We start from the raw sequence: 22,188 nt of genomic DNA, 5'->3' as shown, positions 1-22,188 counted from the left end.
TCTTTGTCTCCATCTCTTTCTACATTGCAGGAAGAGAAAGCTACTGTTCTTTTGGGGCTCTCTGTGCTTTCAGGGAGATATAGTTTTTTTCCTACACTGGACTCTACCCCAGAAAGTGTCACAGTTAGAGCTGACCAGAAATCAGATTCCCCTCTTCCAGAAATGATCCTGACATCTCAGGACTGTTTATCCTATCTGAGGGAAAAAATCTTTTAGAAACATTGAGAATGTTTCCACACATAATCCCACTGTGGGACTGAAGTTATCTGCCCAGGTTTGGCCAGCGGTAGCATTAGGGTGTCTGCCACAGCCCTGGGGAGAACCCACAGTTTTCAGGTATAAGATCCACAGCAAGAAACCTGAATTCTCTGAGTTGGAGTAAAACTAGGGGTACTGAGCTTAGCTTTGTAGCAGGAAACATGGAAGTCCAGGTCACACATGGTTGTACTCAATGCTGTGCTGAAGGTCAAGACTACACAAACCCCAAGAAACACCTCCAAGGCAGCCAGGCTTGCACCATCATGGTGCATAGGTGTTATACTCTCATGGGAAGAGTCTGTCACCTCTGTGCTGTGGCTGACCACTGAGGCTGCAGTTGTGGCACATGAGCTCTGCAAGGGTGACATGGGGATGTCTTCTGCTGCAGGAGGTGTGCCAAGTGAGAACTGGGGACACGGTACTTGAATGTGTTAAGCAAAACCTCCAGAAGTGCTACCAGCTACCCAGCAAGTTTATTCTAAGAGCAGGCATGCCACCCCTGGCCCTGGTGTATGGTGTCACACTTCCCAAGGCAGCCACAGGGATGTGTTTGCTGCACATTTTTTCTGCATCTCTTTTCATGGCTTGGCTTGCCATTCACTTCCTCTGCCCCAACCTCTCCCATCTTTGATTCATTCCTCCATTCATGTACTCATTCATTTGTTCATCCGTGTCTCTCAATAGCTGCCACAGTCTGAGGAGGTAACCGCACCCCTGTGTTTTGTGAGTGTGCTGTTTCCCTTGTGCAAGTTGGTGTGTCAGTGACAGCGCTCACAGCCACAGCTGGCCTGTACATCTGGAGGGGGGTGGGGGCTGCAGCACTGAAGGAGCCCTCTTACATTGGCAAGAAGAGGAAAGGAAACGCTGGATGTACTGGAAAGCTGTGCTGTGCTGTTGGTTCAGAGTAGGTAGGGGTGTCCATGTTGTGCAGTAGCCTAGTTTCACTGGTTCTCTTTTTCTACGCATCCAGTGAGTGCTGGGGAAGTTTACTTGGTGTGTGTTAGTGCGAGTCTTCCTGTGAATGGGAATTTTCTACAAAGAATCATCCAGACAAGTAACTCAAGACAGCAGGCTCAAATCTCCATCAAGCAACACAGAGATTATTGACTGGCTCCTAGTGTGTACAGTAATGGAGACAGGAGGTTATTTCTTGCCTTGCTACTTGAGAGATGGAATGGAGATGCTACTGGCATCAAGGGATTGGGTCTTTTTTATAGCTAGGCGTGTTTGGCAGACTCCTTTGCATGTGTCTTGCCTGTCTTACCTCCTTTTGTGTGCATTTTTAGAGCATCTGTCTTCTGCAGTATTGGGAGCTTTTCTTATCCTATTACACGTGCATGTCCTGTGTCCCCTCTAGAGCTAGCTCGCCATGTTGTATCTGTTTGGATTATGATTTTGTCTCTGTTTTTCCTAAGCTTAGATGCTTGAGTAACAAGTATATATAAGCAGGCTCTGTGTGTATGTGTGCCTTTTAAATATTTGCCTGTGGTGTTTCTCATTTGTGGTATTCATGTGTTTGCAAAATAGATGATATCTTGTTTGTGTTGCTTTTCTCTGTTCTGTGCTCCTTGTGTTGGTGGTTTTTATACTTGTTGCATAAGTCTTCATGTCTACACTCCCAATGCATGGTGGGTATAAATTATGCCACCACTTCTACAGTTTTCTATTTCTTCACTAAAACAGCTCTTTAATGTCTCCTGCTTCAACACATTTCACTGGCTTTCATCCCATCCTCATCACCCCACACAAGCAGCCATCCATCCCACGATCCTCTTGGATACAGCGTATTGAAAAGTTCTACCATCTGTTTTTAGAGGGGTGTGGGAGGCAAGGAGGTGGCTAATTGTAATCAACATCTGGGATCCTTGGGAATTCCAGTGCCTTTCATACGGGTTATCTGTGATATTGCATTTGCTAACACACGGCTCGTTGTTCTGTGACAGCTCTTTGCATCTCAGGCTCAAAGTCTGTTGCTCATGACAACAGTGGCTATGCCAGTCTTCAGCAAAAAGAATGAGACGGTGAGTGCAACACAGGCTTCGGTCTCCTTCAAACCAGCAGAGGTGAAAGGATGCAGCGGACCTTTGCAGGGTTTTGAAGCCAATGGGTCTCTGAAAGAACAGCCGGCCATTAGGGACTGCGGTAGACCGCTGGCAGTATGGGCGGCTGATAACTTACCTGACAAAAGGATAGTCTGTCATTTCTTCTGAATGCTATTTCTTCCAAATACCCCTTAAATATGATACTTCTCCCTGTTTTATCCCTTCCATTTTCAAGCTGAGACTAATTCACAGACCCATAAAGTTTCAGGCAGGAAGAGTTCATTACCTTGTCTAGTCTGTGCATTTTATTGCAGATTTTTACTTTTCATATAGACAGCCCTTCATGAGCCAAATAACCTGTTTGGCAAAAGCATCATTGAAGAAAGAAAGGCATCCAGCTCTGAGTTCTCCATTGTGGTTTCTCACTCCCTGTTAAAAACTAGTGTCTAAATTCCACTTTCAGTTTGTCTAGCCTCACGTTCCTGTCACAATGGCTTTCTCTGCTAGGTTAAAAAGCCTGTACCCTTTGGTATCTTCTCCTGGGAAGCATCTCCTACACTGCAATAAAGTCAAACCTGTCTATCTTTTGATGCGATAAAAATGTTGAACAATTTAGGTGTCTTTGATAAGGGCATTTCCTTTGGGTTTTGAAACCCTTTAGACACACTTCTCCAGACCATTTCTAGTTATTCAACATCCTTTTGAACTGGTGGACAGTAACGTACCATTGCCGTACAAGAGATATACTCTTCATCTGGGTCCTACAAACAATTGCCTGCCTTCTCCACCTGAGGCTGGCCTTCACCTGTATCAACACAGAGCTGCAGTGGAAGCTTGTGTGTCATTTTTCCATCATGATCCCCAGGTGCTTATTAAACAACCAGTTCCCCATTTTGTGGGGATTTCCTCCATTCGTTTTTCCTAGGTTAACAATTTTCTATTTGGTGTTTGGTTTAGTTGACCCAAGTTATCAACCAATCCATGTTGTTTTGCATGATTGCATTGTCCTTATTGTTATTTGCACACACTGAATGCAGGTTTTTGCCCTCAAAACTTGTTTTCAGTGATTTTATGTTACTTCTGAATCATAGTAAAAAATGCTGACTAGTATTGGGTAGAAATACTCCTCTCCATAAATGCTAGAGCAACCTCTTTAGACTTTTTGAGGTATGTTAGTTGGTTTTGAATGAACATATTCACACAAGCCTAGAGAAGATATGTGAGAGACTAGTAGGAAGGCAATAATGTGTATTCAGGTAAAAAACTACCCATGTTTTGCTTCTGAAAATGGATTCTCCTTTGTTTTTAAGCGATCTCACGGCATTCTCCTGGGTGTGGTGGGCTCTGATGTACCACTGAGGGAGTTGTTAAAACTTGCTCCACGGTATAAGGTAAGACCGAGATAATGCGATTTGTTATTTTGCATAGCAAAGTCACTAGTCATTCTTCCATGGGCATGACTGAAGAATCATTCCTCTGCCTGTAGGAAGAACTTTGAGCTTAAAGTAAGAGAGGTTGGATGTGGCAATGTGTGGTTTCTATATAGCACATGGGAAATCATTCACTACTAGAAGCTCCTAGGCTGCTTCAGAAGCACAAGGCCTGGATGATCCAGTATATTGGCAACAGGTCACAGAGCCTTTGCATCTTGATGGTCACCAGCCTAGATCCCTCAGAGATGATACGGGTCTGACAGCCTATCTCAGAAGAATTAAAGTTTTATATCCAGTTCCCAGTGAACAAAAGCTTCCAAGACAGTTGGCAAAAAATAAACTAGTTTCTCTGTCAATATTCTTAGTAGAAAAACTGAGGACTGAACGAACTACAGAGAGCCAAATTTTCTGTCGTGCTTAAAGGTTCCTTTCTCCAGATCAGCATGAAGATTTCTTGGCAGGACAGTGTACGGGAAGTTGTCTCTCACTTGCTTATGCTGTACCTAGATGTTTGCTCTCCAGAATTGTTAGTCCAACAACTTTCTGTTAGTCTTATATTCAATACATCTATAGAAATATGTTCATCCATAGGAAACCCCCCCAGAGATGCACTGTTTCATTTGGTTTCTGCTGTAAATTCTGTGCAGTGACCTTTTGTTCGATAGGTTTGTGCACCAGAAGACAGCAAGCACATCTGAGGATCACCATGAAATCCGGCAATTTGAGCCATCCTTTCAAGTTTTCACTTTCTCTTAAATAACTCTCAACCACTCTCAGTTAGGTAGCTGTTCAAAATCTGGTTGCTGAAGACTCACAGGACTAAGTGCTGTCAGAAGCTAAAGGATTTGTGTGACACTTCCAGACATGGATGCAGGGCAGAACCATTCACATATGCAGCTGTAGGAAAACTATCCTTCAAGCACCCCAGGAACTGAGTTGGGGTGCATGCACTCACCATGCAAAAGCTAGCTGGTTTGCATCTGGTGGAACCTTGTCTAGAAGCTTCAATTTTTATACACATTTGTATTCCCTATAAGACCTTTTCATCTTCCTCCTTCCATGTCATTCAAAGGCCATGTGTCACAATAATCTTTCTTCTGGGACAAGGATGGACATCGTTCTTTCCTCCAAACAGTGCCAGGGAAGGAGGGTAAATTATTTGAAGGATTTCTTTACATCAGAGGCAGGACACAACTTCCCAGAAGCTCTGCCAACTCCAGGCCAGTTTAGAAACCTAGGATCCTCAACTTGCATCCCCTGGCATATGGGTTACAAAGGACCAGTTCCAGAGTTACAGCCCTTGAGAGCTTACACATTTATGTTTGGGAAATTTCAGCTTTAATAGGTCAGCAAGGAAGTTTGCTGTAGTCCTCATGCAATGTCTTGGTTTCATCCTTGCCACGCTGAGCTGAGCTCAGTGTGCTTTGCAAAAAACTGTTTCATATAGAGAGAGTCCAAAGTTTTGATCTGGGATGTGTGAAATACAGAATTCATCCTCTCCAAAAATGCACAATGGATTTTAAATGACTTACCTCCCCACTTCCCTACTGTTATCCCTCCAGGATTGTCTCTATAGAAATATAAAGTTGCAACATTTTTTTTTTTTAAGATAGAAACCTTAGCTAGTCTTGATTTCCTTGAGACACTTCTTGTTTGTCAAGTGCAGGCTATTAGCAGGTTTTTAGGAACTCAGGGTTTAGCTGGAATTTGTATTATATATGAGCTTGATCTGAGTAATTCCTTTCTTGGAAATCTCTTGCAGATCAGGTCAGCCAGTGTCTGTTCTTGTTAGATTATGCTATTCCTCAAAAAGCATTTTAAGAAGACAGGGTTGTACAACTGGCCTAGGCTAGGTCTGGTCTTGCCAATACTGAAACATAATGCAGAGCTTCTCTGAAGACCAACCGGGTTTCCAGGGAAGCCATCTGTGAGATTCATACCCACTTGTTCATTCACTGCTGTGCACATGTAGTGACGGCCATACCGACCTGTCACCACTGTTTCTGTACTGTTTACAACATTTCCCATTGCTGCCCATTTTATTCACAGCACTCCTGTGCCTGCTGTGGAGAGCTATTCTGCCTCTGGGTGGTAATTATCCACGAGGACAATCAGACTCTAGGAGGGCATCTTTTTCTGAATGTGTACACAAATCAACTACCTGCCCGTCCTTTTGTGCATCCAAGCATAGTCAGCCTGCTTGGACAGAGCAGACAGAGATCCGGAGATAAATGGTTTCGGATGGACACTATTTTCTGCTGGTTGATACCTTTAAAAGGAAAATATTTCTGAATATTGGTGGTGCCAGGGTATCAGTGGCACCCATTACACAGCACCGTTTCTAGCTAAAGCAATAATTATTCTAATGCCTCTTTCTCCAGTTGGGTGTACATGGATATGCCTTTCTGAACACGAACAACGGCTACATCCTTTCACACCCAGACCTTCGTCCTTTGGTATGTATAGCTCTGAATTTGAAAACCTTTGCTTACTTAGAAACAGTGGCTTTCAGGGCTGCTCCTTATTTCTCATGTTTTACCGAGCTATGAAGGCTATCAATATATAGGCACCCAGGACTATGAGGGCCAGAGAAATCAATTCCACACACAAAGATATATGGACACACATGCATGAAGTGTAAGGCACCCTGCCTCTCTGTTCTCCATGAGAGTACACGTGAGGTCTGTATTTGTATGCACTTGGTATACTGTGGGTGCACACATATCTGCATCCATGCAAGGTTCACTGTTGGGCTGAAGAAACAATTCCCCTCACTTGGGTTATCTCCTACAAGAATATTCAACATGAGTAGTACCCCAGTAATAGCCACCCAGCAGCTGCAGTGTTTGACATTTTGGGAAGCTGAGGCTAGCAGGGTCCAGTACCACAAATCTTAGTAACACAGTAAGTCAGAGACAATTTAGAGACCAGCAGGCTGCACAGACCTTCAGGGACTTGAGGGAGTGGACACAAGGACAATGTTTCTCCCTCATGGTGCCACCTGGAACTCCAGACCGTACATCTGTCTGCAAAAACACAGCTGGCCTCAGTACTCGGATACCCAAGCATGCAATGATATGCCTGTCAGCATAAATCCACCTGTGTGCAGCTATAAGTGTTAGTGTGGTTACTGGCAAGAGAAAATGCCACTACAGGGCTTCACAGCAGCTGTCTTCAAAAAAGCAGCTTTGCAAAGGGAGACCACAGGCATAGGTAGTTACTTCACTAGGTGAAGAGAAGGGACATGCGCTTCCAGGATGGGGCAAGGCAAAGCTAGGCAAGGTCACTGCTTTATCCTCCATCTGAAACTGGCCTCCCTTAGTCTGCTTCACACCTTTTCCTTCAACTGGAAAATTACATGGAAATCACTCTCTTGCATCAGTTAGCCCTAGGTGAAAAGCCTACCTTTCTGTCAGTGGACCCAAAGCCTGATTTCCATCAGAAAAGATCTCCTGCTGGTATTATAGTGTTAACGGGATTACACTCTTAGCTGTGGGAAAAAAACTTATTTCCTGGAGGCAAGTGTATTGTACTGATCTATTTAGAAGCACATTCTCACAAAGGAGGCTGTAGCGTTTACCTGCAAGTTTACCTGTGTTAGTGCTTGTCCCTTCCTCCTGGAACAGCCTCTCCCAGTTGAACGGTCCTAGCCCCACACTGCCTGCATAATGAAATACATGGCATGGGATTGAGAAGGCACTTGCACCTAAGCACTGCCTTCCCAGTCAGAGAATAAATGGGTCACCCCTATTTTTCAAATTATATATCAATTCTTAAACGGTTAGTTTAGGACATTATCTAGCCACTTACTTGGGTATTTTTCCTTCTTCTTCTTTTTTTTTTTTTTTAATAAATGCCAGTATAAAGAAGGAAAGAAACTGAAGCCTAAGCCGAACTACAACAGTGTAGATCTCTCAGAAGTGGAATGGGAAGATCAGGATGAAATAGTGAGTATCAGAAAGTTAGTTTAGCCTTTTTTTGTAGTTCCTTCTTTCTATAATTTTGTGTGCCTGTACAGAAGGGGCAGGCGAGCAGCAGGCGCTACTGGTTTTTTTTCTGTGCTGGACTGGCCCTGACCAAGAGATGCTGGTGGTCTACAGAGGACAAGAATGATGCTCCCCTGCAAACTGCTTGTCTTCCTTTCCAGTATGAGTTTTCCTTCTCACGGAACAGGGAGAAGAAAGTGCTGGCAGCAGGAAGGAAGCACTTTGGAGGGTGCTCCAGGGAGCCAGTTTGTGTGTACATGGCCCAAATGCTGCCTTAATAATACAAAGCCAAGATAGTTTACGAGTATGGCAGTGTTCCATGATGTTACCCATACATGTAGTATGTGAGATATAGTTGAAGCCACCCAATTAATGAGACCTGCCACAAGGAAGAAAGTGCACTCAAAAAGAGACTAAAGCTCGCAGTCACTATTAATAATAGACAAAGAAGATAAGGGACTTAGACACTTGAGAAAAATAAGTTTCCAGAAACCACCTTATTGAACAGCTGTGGAGGCACTGAAAACAATAGCTGACCAGAGTGAAAAGATTAGAAAATCTATTTTCTACTGTCTTTTGAGAAAAATTATTAAAAAGTGATAAACAAGAAACTGCATGCACTTTAACGGCTGCACATTGCCACGTTGCACAACTAGGAACCCAGATACAATGAGAAGGTAGAGAGTTTCTTCTGTGTCTGGTTTTCTTTTACTCAGAAGAATTAGGAGAGAATAGATACTTAAGTTACTAAGATAAGAACCGAATTTGGAGTAAGATAGAATTAGCTGTGGGACACATGCTTCTGGATTACAGGGGAGGCTGCTGAGATAAACGGATCTGATGCTATAGATATCCACTTAAACAGTTAGGACAACCGAACTGCCCAGCAAGAGGATCAAAGTAGCTACTGTTGCTAGTGCAGGCCAAGTACAAAGGGCCACACCAAAGGAGTTTGGGAAATGGAAGAGTGGCAAATTGAGAAAGGAAACACAATGGGACTGGGTGCGAAACGTGGAAAGCAAGACAAAAATTAGAGGCTTTACATGCAGTAGAACCACCAGATGCAGGTTGCCAATGGCATAGTGTGGGTTTGTTGATGGTATTCTAGGAGCTCTGCTCCCGTTGTAGTTTTCTCTCTCACTGGAGCCACTTTTAGAGCTGCTCGTCTTTACTCAGTCTGCTATTTAAAAAAAAAAAAATCTAGGAAATGGGAGGATTTTGCCTTGCTGTCATATTTATTTGAATAGCAGATTCCTGTCTGACCAAATAACACTGATACCTGAATGCAAATATGATGCAAAGTGTAAGGTTTCTGTCTGTAGGCAATCAGACTAAAACCATCTAGTGAAAAATTGTCAAAAGAGGCATGAAAAACAAAGCCACTTTGTGTTCCTGTACTGCATCTTCCAGAAGAAAGAAAGGTTGCAGTCACTGAGAGACGTTCAGTGACATGAATGATAGCTGCAGTGTGACTTCAGCAAGTCTAGAGACTCTCAAGATACACTCCCTGCAGCAGAAAGCTGCCAACATTTCAACACTCAAATTTGCAGCTACGGTATTAGATCAATGACAGACTCAACATCAGTTGCAGTATAATCTCAGCAACACTGATAAGCAACAAATTCAGAATGGAAAAATATGCCCAAGTGCTAATGATGTGTAATACAGCCAGCTGCTAAAATGAAATCTAGGGGACAGAAGATGGCACTGTCTGGAAAATAGCAATCGATGCACAATAGTACTATCTGCAGCTGGGCAGCAAGGAAATTTGGGCTTGCTTGTAAAGCAACACAGGGATATTCTCAGTGTGAAGGGGAAAAGGAAGGGTTGAGGGATCCCTACCTAGCAGCTGTCACCCAAACATTTTCTTGAGCCTTGACAGAACCACTGAAGAAGAAATTAGCTTGTAAGGATGTTGAAACTGAGTAGCAAAACACCTAGATGTTGTTAAGACCCCTCAGGTAAACTGTATGTCTGCATTGGTTTGAAACTACAGAACCGGACAGGGAAAAGGACTCAGCAGCATTCCTTACCAGTGATGGGGATAGCACAGACTCATTGCCCTGGAGCAGCAGAGTTTGCTGTTTGGGGTGTCGGGAACAAGTGCTTCAGCGTGCACCTGACCACCCCACCCAATCCAAACACATTTTTCAAAGTGGAGGACAGCTGTTGCCAGAAGTGTCCTGTCTAAAAAGGACTGAGCATTATGGGGGCTCACAGACAGTAGGACTGTAATTGACTTCTCAATGTAGGAAAAGCTATTGAGGAAGAAGCAGGATTGTGGCTCCAACCTCCAGCTAATGTCACCTGGTGTCTGGGCAGAGGACAAGTAGCCCGTGTGCAGACCAGCTGGAGCTGAGGAGATCCAAGGAGATCTCGGATATCCATTGATTTACTTCTCCACTGCCTTGCAGGGCAAGGAGAGATGCCTGACATTCAAGAAGATATGGATGAAGCAACAATATCTGAACTAAACCCAGAACCCATAGAAAATGCTGTAGGCTGTCAGACCAGAACAGAGAGTATGCCGTGACTCTGGCAGGAGGTCAAATGCTCCTAGCCAAAAAGGAGGAATAGTACCAGTCAGTGTTTTGATTTCCAAGATGTGTGCCTTGGGAAACACAAGTTCTATATTCTAGGTCTGTAAATAACCCACATCAAACAGCCATAATAAACATGGCCTTGTAAAGCAAATGCAGTTGAGACTGGCCAGCACCTGAATGGAGGCCTGTCTCTGGAAGTAAGGAAGTGTGAATGAATAAGTTACTTCCCACCTTTTTTTTTCTATTCAGACTGAAGCAATAGGCTGATATGCTCTGGCAGGCTGGATATAAAGTTAAAGCCTCTGAACTCGTGGAAAAATTCCCTGGCTCTTTCTTGGAAGAGGCTGGGAGTCATTGTGAAAATTACATTTTGCCTTTGGAACCTGGATTGAATGAAGTGGTCTTCTTGCTGCCTACCCTGCTATCATACAGTCTTGCTTTGTTGTGTTAAACAGCTGCTTTGCTGTACCTCAGAAGTGGTGCCGAATACAGCTTATAATTTATAAATGAGTTTTTAAAATGTCCTAGATCTTTGGAATTAGTTTGGAAGAGTTAGTGGGTTTCTCAGGTATCTCCTCTTCCAGGCTCTCAAAGCACCACGCTAATGACTTCCTGGCTGCCAAACAGTGAAGTCTGAAACTTGGATTGTCAACTTCATAGCTTCCAGATCCTTTCCTTTTGCTAAAAAGACATATCAACAAGCTTTCAGCATAAGCCATTACTATTCTGAGTCACTTATCAGACTGACTGAACGGGGATCCTGACTACTGAGAACAGGTTCTCAGTTTAAAAGAAGCAAGAACGAGCTTTGGGGGGAGGAAAAAGCCAGTCACTCTTTTCTGACAGCTCCTGTTCATTAAAGACAAGTGGCTCTCTTAATTCCTGTCCTGCCCTGCCTGGAGACACTAATACTAATCTTGTTCACCTCTGCAGCTGAGAACTGCCATGATCAATGGGGAAACGGGCTACCTCTCTATGGATGTGAAGGTCCCTGTGGATAAAGGGGTAAGAAATTATCCTTCTGCTCAGGTAACACAAGAGAGAGGATGGGAAATGGATGCAGAAGAACCACAAAGGATGTGGTTTTAATGGTCAGCATTTCTGAGTGTGAGGATTTTATTGTTTCACCACATATACAACACATGTGCTAAAGACATAAAATAGCATAATTAGAAGTGCTCTTTATACCTACCAATATTCTGCTCTTACAAAGGTATTGGAAATGCCTCACAACTCCCTACTTTGTCGAGGCAAAGCCAAAAACCATGTTGTTCACTGTTTATAGGGCTGTGAAACGAATTGGGGAATTTCAAGAGTTTAGAATGGGGAAAGACTATGCTGAGCTGACCTAGACAGAAAGAGGTTTGGAGGCTATTTTGCAATTCCCTTTCCCTACCTAAAAACACCCGTGAAAACTTTGTCCCTTGCTCTGTCAGAATGAGATTTCCTTTATCCAGGTCCAGGATTAAATTTCTACGCAAATATTTACAGATATTTTTTGAAAAGTTCTAGTGAAATGGAGACTTTTGAATGTTCTGTACTAGCTCTAATGTAGGGTTATACATCTTCCCTTGGAATCAGTGCAAAATTGTCTTGTACATTTACGTTCACTGGTACTTTTTCAGTCAGGTTTATTTAACTCTCTGAAAGATTTTGGCTTTCATCATTTCCTGTTAGGAAGTATTCCAGAGTCCTGCAAGTTAAACTGCCCAGAAGTCTTCCATATTTCAGGAAAATTTTCCATCTTTATATTATAGAGAGCATTTTTTTTCAGCGATCAGGTTGGCTGAACTGCTCCCATGCTAAGCCACAGTCAGCACCAATTCCAATAAACCAACTGCTCACAGCCACTGCTGAAATTATGCCATTTCCTAATGAAGACACCTCTCTGTTTCCTCCGAATGGTTGTACTGATAGATCTTGTAAATAAATTCTCTTTCTCTATTCTTGGTGTTTGCAACTATCAGGTACCCATCAATGGCTTTGTCCTCCCTTTCTTGGGCATTGCCAACATCTGTATTTGAAATACTTGCACACTTTTCAGTCCAAGCAGTTCATAATTTATTTTTGTTCCCTTTGTCTCCCGTGTCATTTCTGCTACACAAGTGCCAGGGTTTCACTGAATTATTTGAGTACTGTTTCCCTATTGATCTGTAGAGAGCATCTACTCTCTGCAATAGGATATTTCTGAACAGGGAGCCCCAAATCTCCTTTCTGCTGTCCATTCAATTTTTTCTCCCTCCCATAGCTGAGTCGGAACAGCGGCCTCGGTTTCTGTGTTTCTTAGCTATTTTTTCCAGTTGCCATTTTTCCACATGAATCCCACTCCTTTTTGTCCAGTCTTTCTACTTTTTAGGACTGTTGGGACTTTTTCTCAGTATGCAGAGAAATGTTATTTTATTTTGTCTTACCGATCACTGTATATAAGAGCTCCTAAAACAGAGTGTGTCTGTTCCTCTCATTAGATCTTTTTCCATCAATGCTCCGTTGTTTACTGCTTCTTTTTGTTTACAGTACTGCAGCTGGTTCTCACTCCACATCTAAGCCCACTTTAACAGATTCTTTAGAATAAAATCTCATGAGAAGCTGTTTCAAGTGCTTTATATAAACCCAGATACGTTACCTTTGTTATTCTGTCAGAAAAGCAATCAGGGTTTTCCATCAAGATCTATCCTGTGTAAGTCCAGATTGCTTATTTTGCTAGCTTAATCTCTGTCTCTCTGCACCCTCAATAACATTTCTTGTGAGTCATCCAAAGATACCTTTTTGGTTCGGTATTTTAGGGACATCTTTCTGCTCTCCTACTCGGGGAAAAAAGGTAACAAAAAGTTGCGTTGCTAAGAGATATTACCAGTTTTATTCTGCAACTCTGCAAGCTTTATGAAGCATAATAGGAGACTGAAGCTGAGCCTATGACAGTTTACTATTATCAGAATACACATGGAGCAAAGACCAGAAGTGAAACTTAGCAATTCCCACTTGTACTCTGCTAGATGATGAAGCAGAGAAGTGTTGAAACAAAGAAAGTGCTGACAGCGCCTTGAAACAAAGAGAATGAGGCAGCCAGACAGCAGAGAGAAGGGTGGAATGACGAGGATAGAAATTATTCTGTCAGCCACATAAACGTTGATTTCCCAGGTTGATCTCAGGAAGATATTTAGAGCAGAGTGAGATAGAGAAAAATAAGGACCAAAGACAAGGGGCGGTTCTCAAAGAGACGTAGTGGCAAAAATGCCTTTGCTTGCAGATAGGGTACAAAAGGGTTGTGACTGTGAAAGCAAAAGAGCGAGGATATGGGTAGGAGCTGTGGCAAACCACTGATAATGGCATTAGCCAGGACTGGCTGCCCAGTACAGTGACAATACCAAAACTGGAAACACATGTGTTTCAAGATGGCAGGTGCTGGTAGCCAGCCATCCTATCACTGTGCCAACACGCCCATGTTCTTGTCTTCTCCCTTACTCTGTGCTACGTGGCAAAGTCCTGCTTTTGATCGTCCTCAGCCCCACTCAGGGGTGCCTCTGTTTCTCTTCCTTCCCGCGGATAAGTGCTGATTCCTCCAACTGTCTTGGAGAGGGCTGGCCAGCCATCCCCACCCTCTGCCCAAAATGAGGTTTACCCTCCTTCCCTCCCACAAGGCGCAAGTGCTGAGTGGTTGCCTGGGCAGAAAAGAGGCAGGTCCGTGTAACAAAGGATGAGCAGAACAAGCCCTGCTGAAGGAAAGGGTCTCAGAGTGGAGGCACCCCAGGCCATTTTTTATTGCATACTTTCCCCCAGCGGCAGGCGTACACCCCTGGGTTTCCTCCTTCCCCGTGCCTCCCTCCCTCTGCCATCAGATCGGACTGGCAAGGAAAGGGAGGTTTAATATCTCTTGTACCTTCCCCACAGCCACCAAAACACGACCGTGCCATGTTCCTTGGTGGTGTAACAGCACTTTTGGAACACCTTGGATCAGCAAAAAACTCGGACCCTGTTGCTCAGCAGTACACCATTGCCATGCATGGAGACAGAGGGGAGGGGTTGAACCATCTGCCACCTCCTCACCTAACAATAACCTCCATCAGCCCCACCGCTGTATGCACAAACTTGGGGCACACTGTGGAGCTGGTGCTCGTTTCCTCTTTGTGCCTTGCTCTACTTTACTGCTGCACGGCTTGAGCAAGTTAGAGCAGGCACAACTTTCCCTGGGGAACACTGAGTTTTCTGTGTTTACTCCCTGTCTCCCACACACATCCTCTCACCTCGTTTTCAGACTGGGGCTGGGATTTTAAACATATTAGGGTTCATATACTGGCATAAGGGTTGGATAGAAGTTTTCCAAAAACTTTTCTCCTTTGGAAAAGAGTTCCACTGAAATCAACACTTTCCTACAGGAAAAGGCCAGTCTGGCAAATAGCTGAAGTTCTGAAGCAGCTTTCAATAATCTGAAATGTCTTCAGCTGAAATGTCAGTCTGAAAAAAATATTTTCATGTGAATCAAAACAGCTTGGATTTGAATCAGCACTTTTGTTTAATTTGAAAATACGAATTGTTCCTTTTACTGATGTTTTTTAACAAAATTGGAATAAGCTAATGTTTTGTCCCAGTTTGGCATGAAAGCTAATGTCAGGAATCTCAGCTTTTCCCACAGGAGTGAGGAGACTTGGCCCCAGCTGCCCACCCACACAGTGGGTAGGATTGCCATCCTGCCTCTCCTCCGACCCCGCCTCTCCTTCTCACCTGCTCTGCTGAGTCCCCACTCCTGCTTGGGATGATGATGATGTGCAAAGCCATCAAGGTTGCTCTGTACAGCAAAAGAGCAGCAGGGCCCCAGCGCACTGGCTCAGAGGGTGCGAGAGGGAGGGCAGCTTCCCCCCACCCCTTCCTGCAGCCTGTCCAGAAGCCCTAGAGCAAAGAAAGGTTTAACTGACGCCCTAGATAGAAAGACAGAGTGTCTGCCTGGATCCTGAAAGACGCAAGTTGCTAAATACGCTGAATACTGCACATTCATCCCTGCCTCCAGCCAGCCCCAGCAGGGTGTGAAATATTAGTAATGATCAACTGCTTTTGCTCAACCTTGGGGACATATATCCCAGGTCCCCATTATCACTATGCTCTTGGTCTCTCACTTTCTCATTTATGCTCTTATTCCAGAAACGAGTTCTCTTCCTCACCAATGATTACTTCTTCACGGACATCAGTGGCACACCCTTCAGGTGAGCAAGGGCTTGCACAACACCAAAATGGTGTATCAGAAGTCTGCCACCAGGAGACCAAATTGGTCCCTTTTCTTCATAAAATTGGCTATGACTCATGAGTAGACCAGTGTGAATAACTGACTTCTTTGTTCCTATAGCCTTTAAAATATTGTTTGGGGTCAACTCAAAACGAATGTTATGATCTATCTGAAGTTCAGAGTCCAAAAGCTATACCTGAGGTGAAGCCTGTTGTTTCATATCAGGGAAATGAGACATCTTCAATTTTCCATTCCACTGAATATGTTTTATGCTCTGGTGTATGGCTCAAAACAGAACATTGTTATAAACTGAAAATTATAAAACATCACATAAGAAATCAAGCAAAAATTTTTTGTGTTGCTTCCCCAGCTGAAATGGTTTGAAATTGGCACAGATTTGAGAAATTTTATTGTTGACCTGAACCTACAATGATGGCCAAAAAGAATTGTCACCAAAAATGTCTCATAGCTCTACAGACAGGTTCCTTAGCCTTTTGTGCTGAAATCGGATCTCACTTAATCCTCTTTTGATGATGTTCTTTTCTTTAATATCTGTGGAGGGAGTTAATGTCTTTAAGGGCTGTAATTGCAGGGAACGCAGTGTCATGCTTAGGGATTACACCTCTCCTTGCTGACAAGCCCTCTGTTTTCCTTCCCGCCTGCAGCCTGGGTGTTGTGCTGTCCAGGGGACACGGGGAGTACATTCTGCTGGGGAACACTTCAGTGGAAGAAGGTAGGTTAATTAGAAACAGCCACACTGTCCTAAGGGACAAGGTAGCTACTCTGAACTTCACTGCTTCTCTTCTCCTTCACAGCCGCTATCTGCCTGCCTCCTACCTAACTGAATACTCTATGTGTTATCTGGTTTCAGGTTTGCACGACTTGCTCCAGCCAGACTTGTCTTTAGCGAATGAATGGTAAGTGGAGGAAATCCTGTCAATGACACAGGACTTTGTCATGAGATTTTGGCAAAGTTCCCAGCAATTTGGCTTGAGTTCACTGCTCTCTGTGACCTAGAGAAAAAAGCTGTGTTGTTCAGACGTTGTACCTGCACAGACTTGATTGTCTCCAGGCAATTCAGTTCCACTTCTTCCTCTGGGAGACCCCACCAAGGCCTGGCACATCCGTCTCTTAAGAAACATCTCCTGAGCTTTATTTGCAGTCTTCTGCACTCAAGACGTTTTTTTCTTCCTCATGTTGCTCAGAATTGTGCTACAAAACCTACAGTATGTCAGACCTGTCAGGAAATTTTGTTGCAAGCTTGGCAAGAGATTGAAATGCTTTTTTACATCCTAGCTTACTTTTGGTTGGCATTCTTCTGAACTGAGCCTAGACCTAATTTCTAGTGAATATGGGGGTGATTTATGACCCCTGTTTCAATAGCATGCATAATTTATGGTTTTGCTTGGTTTGGATATGAAAAGGGGTGAAGCATGGCACTTTCCATTTATTGCTGTGAGGTTTGGGATTTTCATGAACCCAACATTCAGTTACACTCAGGCACATGAACCCAGCCTGTATCAAAGCCAAAATAACTATATTCAAAAAGCCCTGCAGCCCTTCACACCTCTCATTACACTGTCAAGTTTCACAGGCAACGCATTTGAGACACAAGCAGTGACTTCTCCTTCTCCTACTCCTAACTTGGGGTATCAGCTTACCACACTTTACATATTCATTTCTCTTAGACTTCTCTCATAAACCACTCCTTTCAGCCCCTTTATGAGCTGCAATTCTCTCTTATAACCCCTTTCTCTCCCTTGTCCTGACAATCAAGCGGTCAAAATTGGAAGCAGGATTAGAAGACTGGCTTCTTTATGATACAGAGCATTTGTAATACATTCTCCCACTTCTCTCCAAACTGTGTCCTGAGGCTGCTGCAGCTGGGTCCCTTTGGGACAGCTTTTGTTGCCACTGTTATCATACTGCAAGATCATTCCTCACCTCATATGTTGTTTCTCTGTCTCTTGCTTTTTTCTGCTCCCAGCCTGGTCTTACATTGCACATGGCCCTCTGCTTTTCAGGTCTTCCCATCACATTGTTATTGTTTATATAGACACGGGCATACATCTTACACAACATACAATACAGATAACTGCTGGAGGGAATTGGGACTGCTACGTTGCATTGTGAGCTTATGCTGGAGAAGACAACAGCAGCCCTACTAAGTGCAGCAGTCAGATTAATTGCTGTTTAGTTTATTGGTAGAGTTTGACTTACAGACAAGACACATTGTGAGATTTTGAGTGGGCACAGCATGCAGCCGCGGCAAAATCTCTGCAGCCCAAGCTTTCTCACTGAATTTTTGTTTGCAGTTATTATTTTCTAGGAGCATTTGCTTGACTGTGGTTTCTCTTTGCCCTTGTGGGCTTCTTCTCCCCTCCCCACCAGGATTTACTGTATCACCGACATTGATCCGGACCACCGGAAGCTCAGCCAGCTGGAGGCTGTGATCCGTTTCCTCACCGGAGAGGAACCTGACCTGGAATGTGAGTCCCAGGCACTGAACGGGCCCTTCTGATGTCTTGTGCCAAGCACAAGATTTGTATGTAATGCCCCGCCTGAGAGGCACAAACCTTGGGCACAAGGATGGGGTTCTCTTAAAACTAAAAACAAATGTAATCCCATAATTGTTCCTCTCTTGCACAATGTGAGCAGACCCCTCCTGACTGTCTTTGGAGAAGGCTGAAAAGAGGAGATGTTATGAGTTGAATAGGTCAGGGAGGAGGAGGAAAGTTTCAGGAGAGCTGACAGGGAGAAACGTGCAGATTTGGAAGTGCTGTGTAGGAAAAAGAAATAGGATTTGGATACATCCTACGCATGTGGGGTCTTGGGAGGGAAAGATCTGCTGGTGAGCTCTGGTTTTGAGGTCTGAATGACAGCAAGGATGGATAAAAGATTCTGACAACTGTGACAAAGAAAGGAGAAAGGAAGCTGGAGAGCAAATACTAGGGGGAGACCTGGGACCTCAACCCAGTAAGTGGAGGTAGAAACACTGAAACGGAGCAGGTGGCTCCATCTAGAACAGCACTGAAAGGGGCACACCTGCAATATGATAGTCATCACATTCTCACAGCAGAAAATGTACGCAGTCAGGGTAATACAGAAATGAAGCAGGTCAAATAAATGGGATCTTCGAGAATGCCATTTAGCACATGGCATACTCAAACCTTCCTAAACACCCCTCAGTCTCAATCCAGGCTGGACTAGACTGGTAGCCTAGACTGGCTTGAGCATCTGCAGGAAACCAGGACAGGACAGCATTTTGTGAAATGTACAGGAAGGACAAAGAGGTAACAGAGAAGCCAATGAACACACAGAGTAGAAGCTGTAGTAGAAGTAGCTGACTTCACTAGGGGCTTTGAAGAACCTCATTGAGTGGAATGTGTTGTCTGGGGTGTCCTTCTACAGGGGACCTAGGAGAAAGGCCAAAGTAGAGATTTGAGGAAATGGTTGTGGACAGCCTGTTTAATCAAGGAAAAGGTTGGAGTGAAGGCCTGATGAATAACTTAATAACATTAATTAATAACATTCATTAGCTGTAACATCTGTTCTTGAGGTCTCTTCCATCCAGAGTGGTAGGTCCTGTTGTCAGCCCTGTGGGGGGAGGCCTCTTTTTTGTGCCATGTTGCTTCACTGCCCAGGGCCAGGCAGATCCTCTGTAACAACTAACTCACTAAGACATCTAAGGAGGGACATGTCTTTGTCTCCTGATTGTTGTTCTCTCTTCTTCTTAGGTGATGAGGAGTTGGTCCAGGAAGTGCTATTTGATGCAGTGGTCACTGCACCCATGGAGGCCTACTGGACAGCTCTAGCCCTCAATATGTCCAAGTAAGTATACAAGAAATAAATATGAGTAAAACACCACAGAAGATGTATCTCCAGATGCTATGGGCTTATACAGTGCCCGAAACAGTCACAGACCATTGCACAGCATATAAGAAACATTAGAAATAGCCCAAAAAGCTGATAGAAATAGCTCAGTAGCTTTATAAATAACTCAGAAAATGTATCTCAGGAGTGGACTCCAGCACGCTGGGCCTTCTCAGGGGAGCCTTTAGTGTGGTCAGTCTGTCTGAATATCACTGGAGGACTGCAGTGATCTAGATGTGTCACTGCAAGAGGTGTTCAGCACCAGTTCTTTGCTAACCCATCACAAGCACCTAACTCAGATGCACTGCACTTGCCTCTTTAGTTGATAGAGTTTGATATCTCAGGGCACCTGAGACCATTTCAGTTTAAAGTTATTAGGAGTTATTTCCCCATGCATCAGTTATCCCTCTGAACAGCAGCAGCGTGGTTTGGCTCAACTTCCCATATGACTGTAGCAGAAGTTCCATCCCAGGTGACAAGGAATTTTCTCCCTTTCCAGCAGAGAAGAAAAGGGAGTTTGATCTTGTCTCTGTTGGTGATGGCTTCAGACTGAGCCTCAGGAAGGGAGTGGACAGGCTGGCTTCAGTAAACAAATTTCTACTTTATTATTTTCAGCGAGGCACCTGTCACTTGTAGTATCTAGTATCATGTCACACAGATCTACTTTCAGCAGGTAACAGGCTACTTACACAGATGTGTGGCCACAGGACTCCTGTCCCCGTTTCAGTTACCAGTATCGCTACCACTTACAGAGCTTGAGCCAGCAGCAATCATGCTAATTGTCAGCACACCTTTAAATAACTACACCAACACACTCCTCACTTTAAGACCACCATGCTGCAGCAGGCTCTGAACCATGTAGCTGTCCCATCTGTGCCCTAGATACCCCCAGCAAGATGCATCCAAATCAATCCACTGCTTCAGAGTCAGTCTGCTACCCTGCCCATCCCCTGCATGCCTGAGACAGCCATTCTCTCTCTGCAGTCCCTCTGCCCCACTTCAGCCTCATGCAGGTAGCCTGGAGCAGGGCTAGCAGGGGAAGAGGAGCTTATGGTCTGCTTAGAAGAGACCTAAATTAGCAAATTTCAAAGGTGTGAATCTAGGCACAGGTCTAAGCCTGACAATTGTTAGCCAGTAACAACCTGTTGACATTAGAAAGGATGAGCCAGTGTCACTCTTGCTGTAAATGGGTTATATTGCAAATGAACTTGGGACCACTTCTCCAGGTGTGGCTTCTAGTTTGGAAGACCCTCACCCTGTGGCAGGGAGATGGCCATTCTTCTGAGAACTGTTTGCTTCTGCTTGTGCATTCTGTTCCACAGGGAGACTGAGGCGGGTGTTGAGATGGCATTTCTGGGCACTCGGGCTGGACTCATGAGGAGTGCCCTATACGTGGGCTCTGAGAAAATTTCCAACAAGTAAGTCCCTAAACTGCATGATAAGGAGTTTCTCTCAGTGTCTCTGAAGGGCCAGTACGAAATAACCACCAGCCTTATAAATTTATTTTAGAAGACAGAAACAGAAAGGAAAAGAACAACACCTTGATGGCATAGGTGCTAATCTACAGAGTCAGGGTAAGGGTCCTTTGTCTTTCTCTAGTGGTTTTGAGTTTTTCTTAAAATACGGTCCCAAAGTGCATTCATTTCAATGAAAACTTTCAATCATTCTCTGACTTCAGTCAGCTAACAGAGAAAATGTCCACAGTTACTATATACCCCCAGGACTATTTTGCAGTGCAGAGGCTCTGCACTCCAGTGCTCTGCTGACATTCCAGCTTGACTAGGTTTGATCTTTCTCTCAATTCCTCTTCTAGGTTCATTCTGTTCTTTCTGGCTTTTACATTGCCCACATCGCAGTAGTATCCCAGTACCTTCAGTGAGCCATTAAGTGATGTGACTGACATCTGTCATATATGATTCATTCTCTTGTCATCTCCCTCAAGGCAAAATTGTGTGCTCAGTGGAGGGTTTTGACATGGAAGGGCATAGTTTGCATTTTTGTTGCATTTTGAATACACAGGCTGGCGCATGCTGCTGTAACAAAGGGCAGGTCACAGAGGCACCACCAGAAGATGGAACAGAAAGGGAAGGTGTCAGTGGTGGTCCTTAGCTTTTTGGCAGCTGTTTCACTGTCTCCAAGTTCCCCAAACATGAGCTGTACATTCAAGGCAGAGAGCTCAGCTGTGCTTGAAAGGTGACACTGTCAGCCATGCTCCTCCTGTTTTTGAGGCAGCCTGGATAAGTCAGAGTAGCCAGGCTCTGGTGACAAGGGAGGAAACAACGTGTGCTATAGGAGGCTGACAGGATGGTTCCCTACCTCACACGGCTCATCAGGAGCATCGCTCAGTGGTTTTAAACAACCGCAGTCACCACACTGCAGCGACAGACCCCCCCCCCCACATCACACGAGAGGCACTTCTGGAATCCCTCAAAAAGGAAGGAACCGTATAAATGAGTAATCATGGCAATGTCAAAAATATACAGCAAAATGAGAGCCTGAAAACAAAAGGGATTTGTCAGGCAAGACGCAGGGACCTCCAGTGAAGCCAATGACCCGATTTCACAAGGCCTCTCCTCACTGACTGGTGTGCCATGCCCTCGGGACCCACCCGCTTCCTCAAGTACTTCTGTCCATGTCTACAAGTTCAGTATGAAGCCACAGCAGCACGACCTTCAGTTTGGCTTTGTGGGAGGGTTTTGTTTGTCTGCTTGGGGTGGGGTTGTTTTCGGCGTTTGGTTTTGTTTTGTTATTGGAGACTAATTCCCTTTCCTCACCTGCTCCCCATTCCCCCACAGTACTTAACAGATTTCGACCGCCCACACACCAGCTCGGCTTCCC

The 22,188-nt window shown here is 44.3% G+C and overlaps 1 protein-coding gene across 1 annotated transcript in view; it reads left to right on the top strand.

The window, feature by feature from the left end:
• The window catches only part of LOC104468437 (voltage-dependent calcium channel subunit alpha-2/delta-4-like), a gene marked incomplete at its 5' end in the record, with an annotated part of 43,339 nt that extends 22,567 nt beyond the window's left edge, over positions 1–20,772 (top strand). Inside the window, 12 exons of the mRNA XM_010082555.1 lie at positions 943–960; positions 2,202–2,279; positions 3,611–3,691; positions 6,115–6,189; positions 7,594–7,680; positions 11,196–11,267; positions 15,396–15,457; positions 16,143–16,210; positions 16,349–16,394; positions 17,869–17,966; positions 19,215–19,308; positions 20,673–20,772. Of these exons, the coding sequence (XP_010080857.1) occupies positions 943–960; positions 2,202–2,279; positions 3,611–3,691; positions 6,115–6,189; positions 7,594–7,680; positions 11,196–11,267; positions 15,396–15,457; positions 16,143–16,210; positions 16,349–16,394; positions 17,869–17,966; positions 19,215–19,308; positions 20,673–20,772 (879 nt within the window). The remainder of the gene's footprint in view (positions 1–942; positions 961–2,201; positions 2,280–3,610; positions 3,692–6,114; positions 6,190–7,593; positions 7,681–11,195; positions 11,268–15,395; positions 15,458–16,142; positions 16,211–16,348; positions 16,395–17,868; positions 17,967–19,214; positions 19,309–20,672) is intronic.
• Between the last annotated feature and the right edge of the window lie 1,416 nt (positions 20,773–22,188).

Source organism: Pterocles gutturalis, unplaced genomic scaffold (assembly GCF_000699245.1).
Source record: "Pterocles gutturalis isolate BGI_N339 unplaced genomic scaffold, ASM69924v1 scaffold42829, whole genome shotgun sequence".
Lineage (NCBI taxonomy): Eukaryota > Metazoa > Chordata > Aves > Pterocliformes > Pteroclidae > Pterocles > Pterocles gutturalis.
The sequence above is the reverse complement of the archived record's forward strand: the minus strand, read 5'-3'. Positions and strand labels throughout refer to the sequence as shown.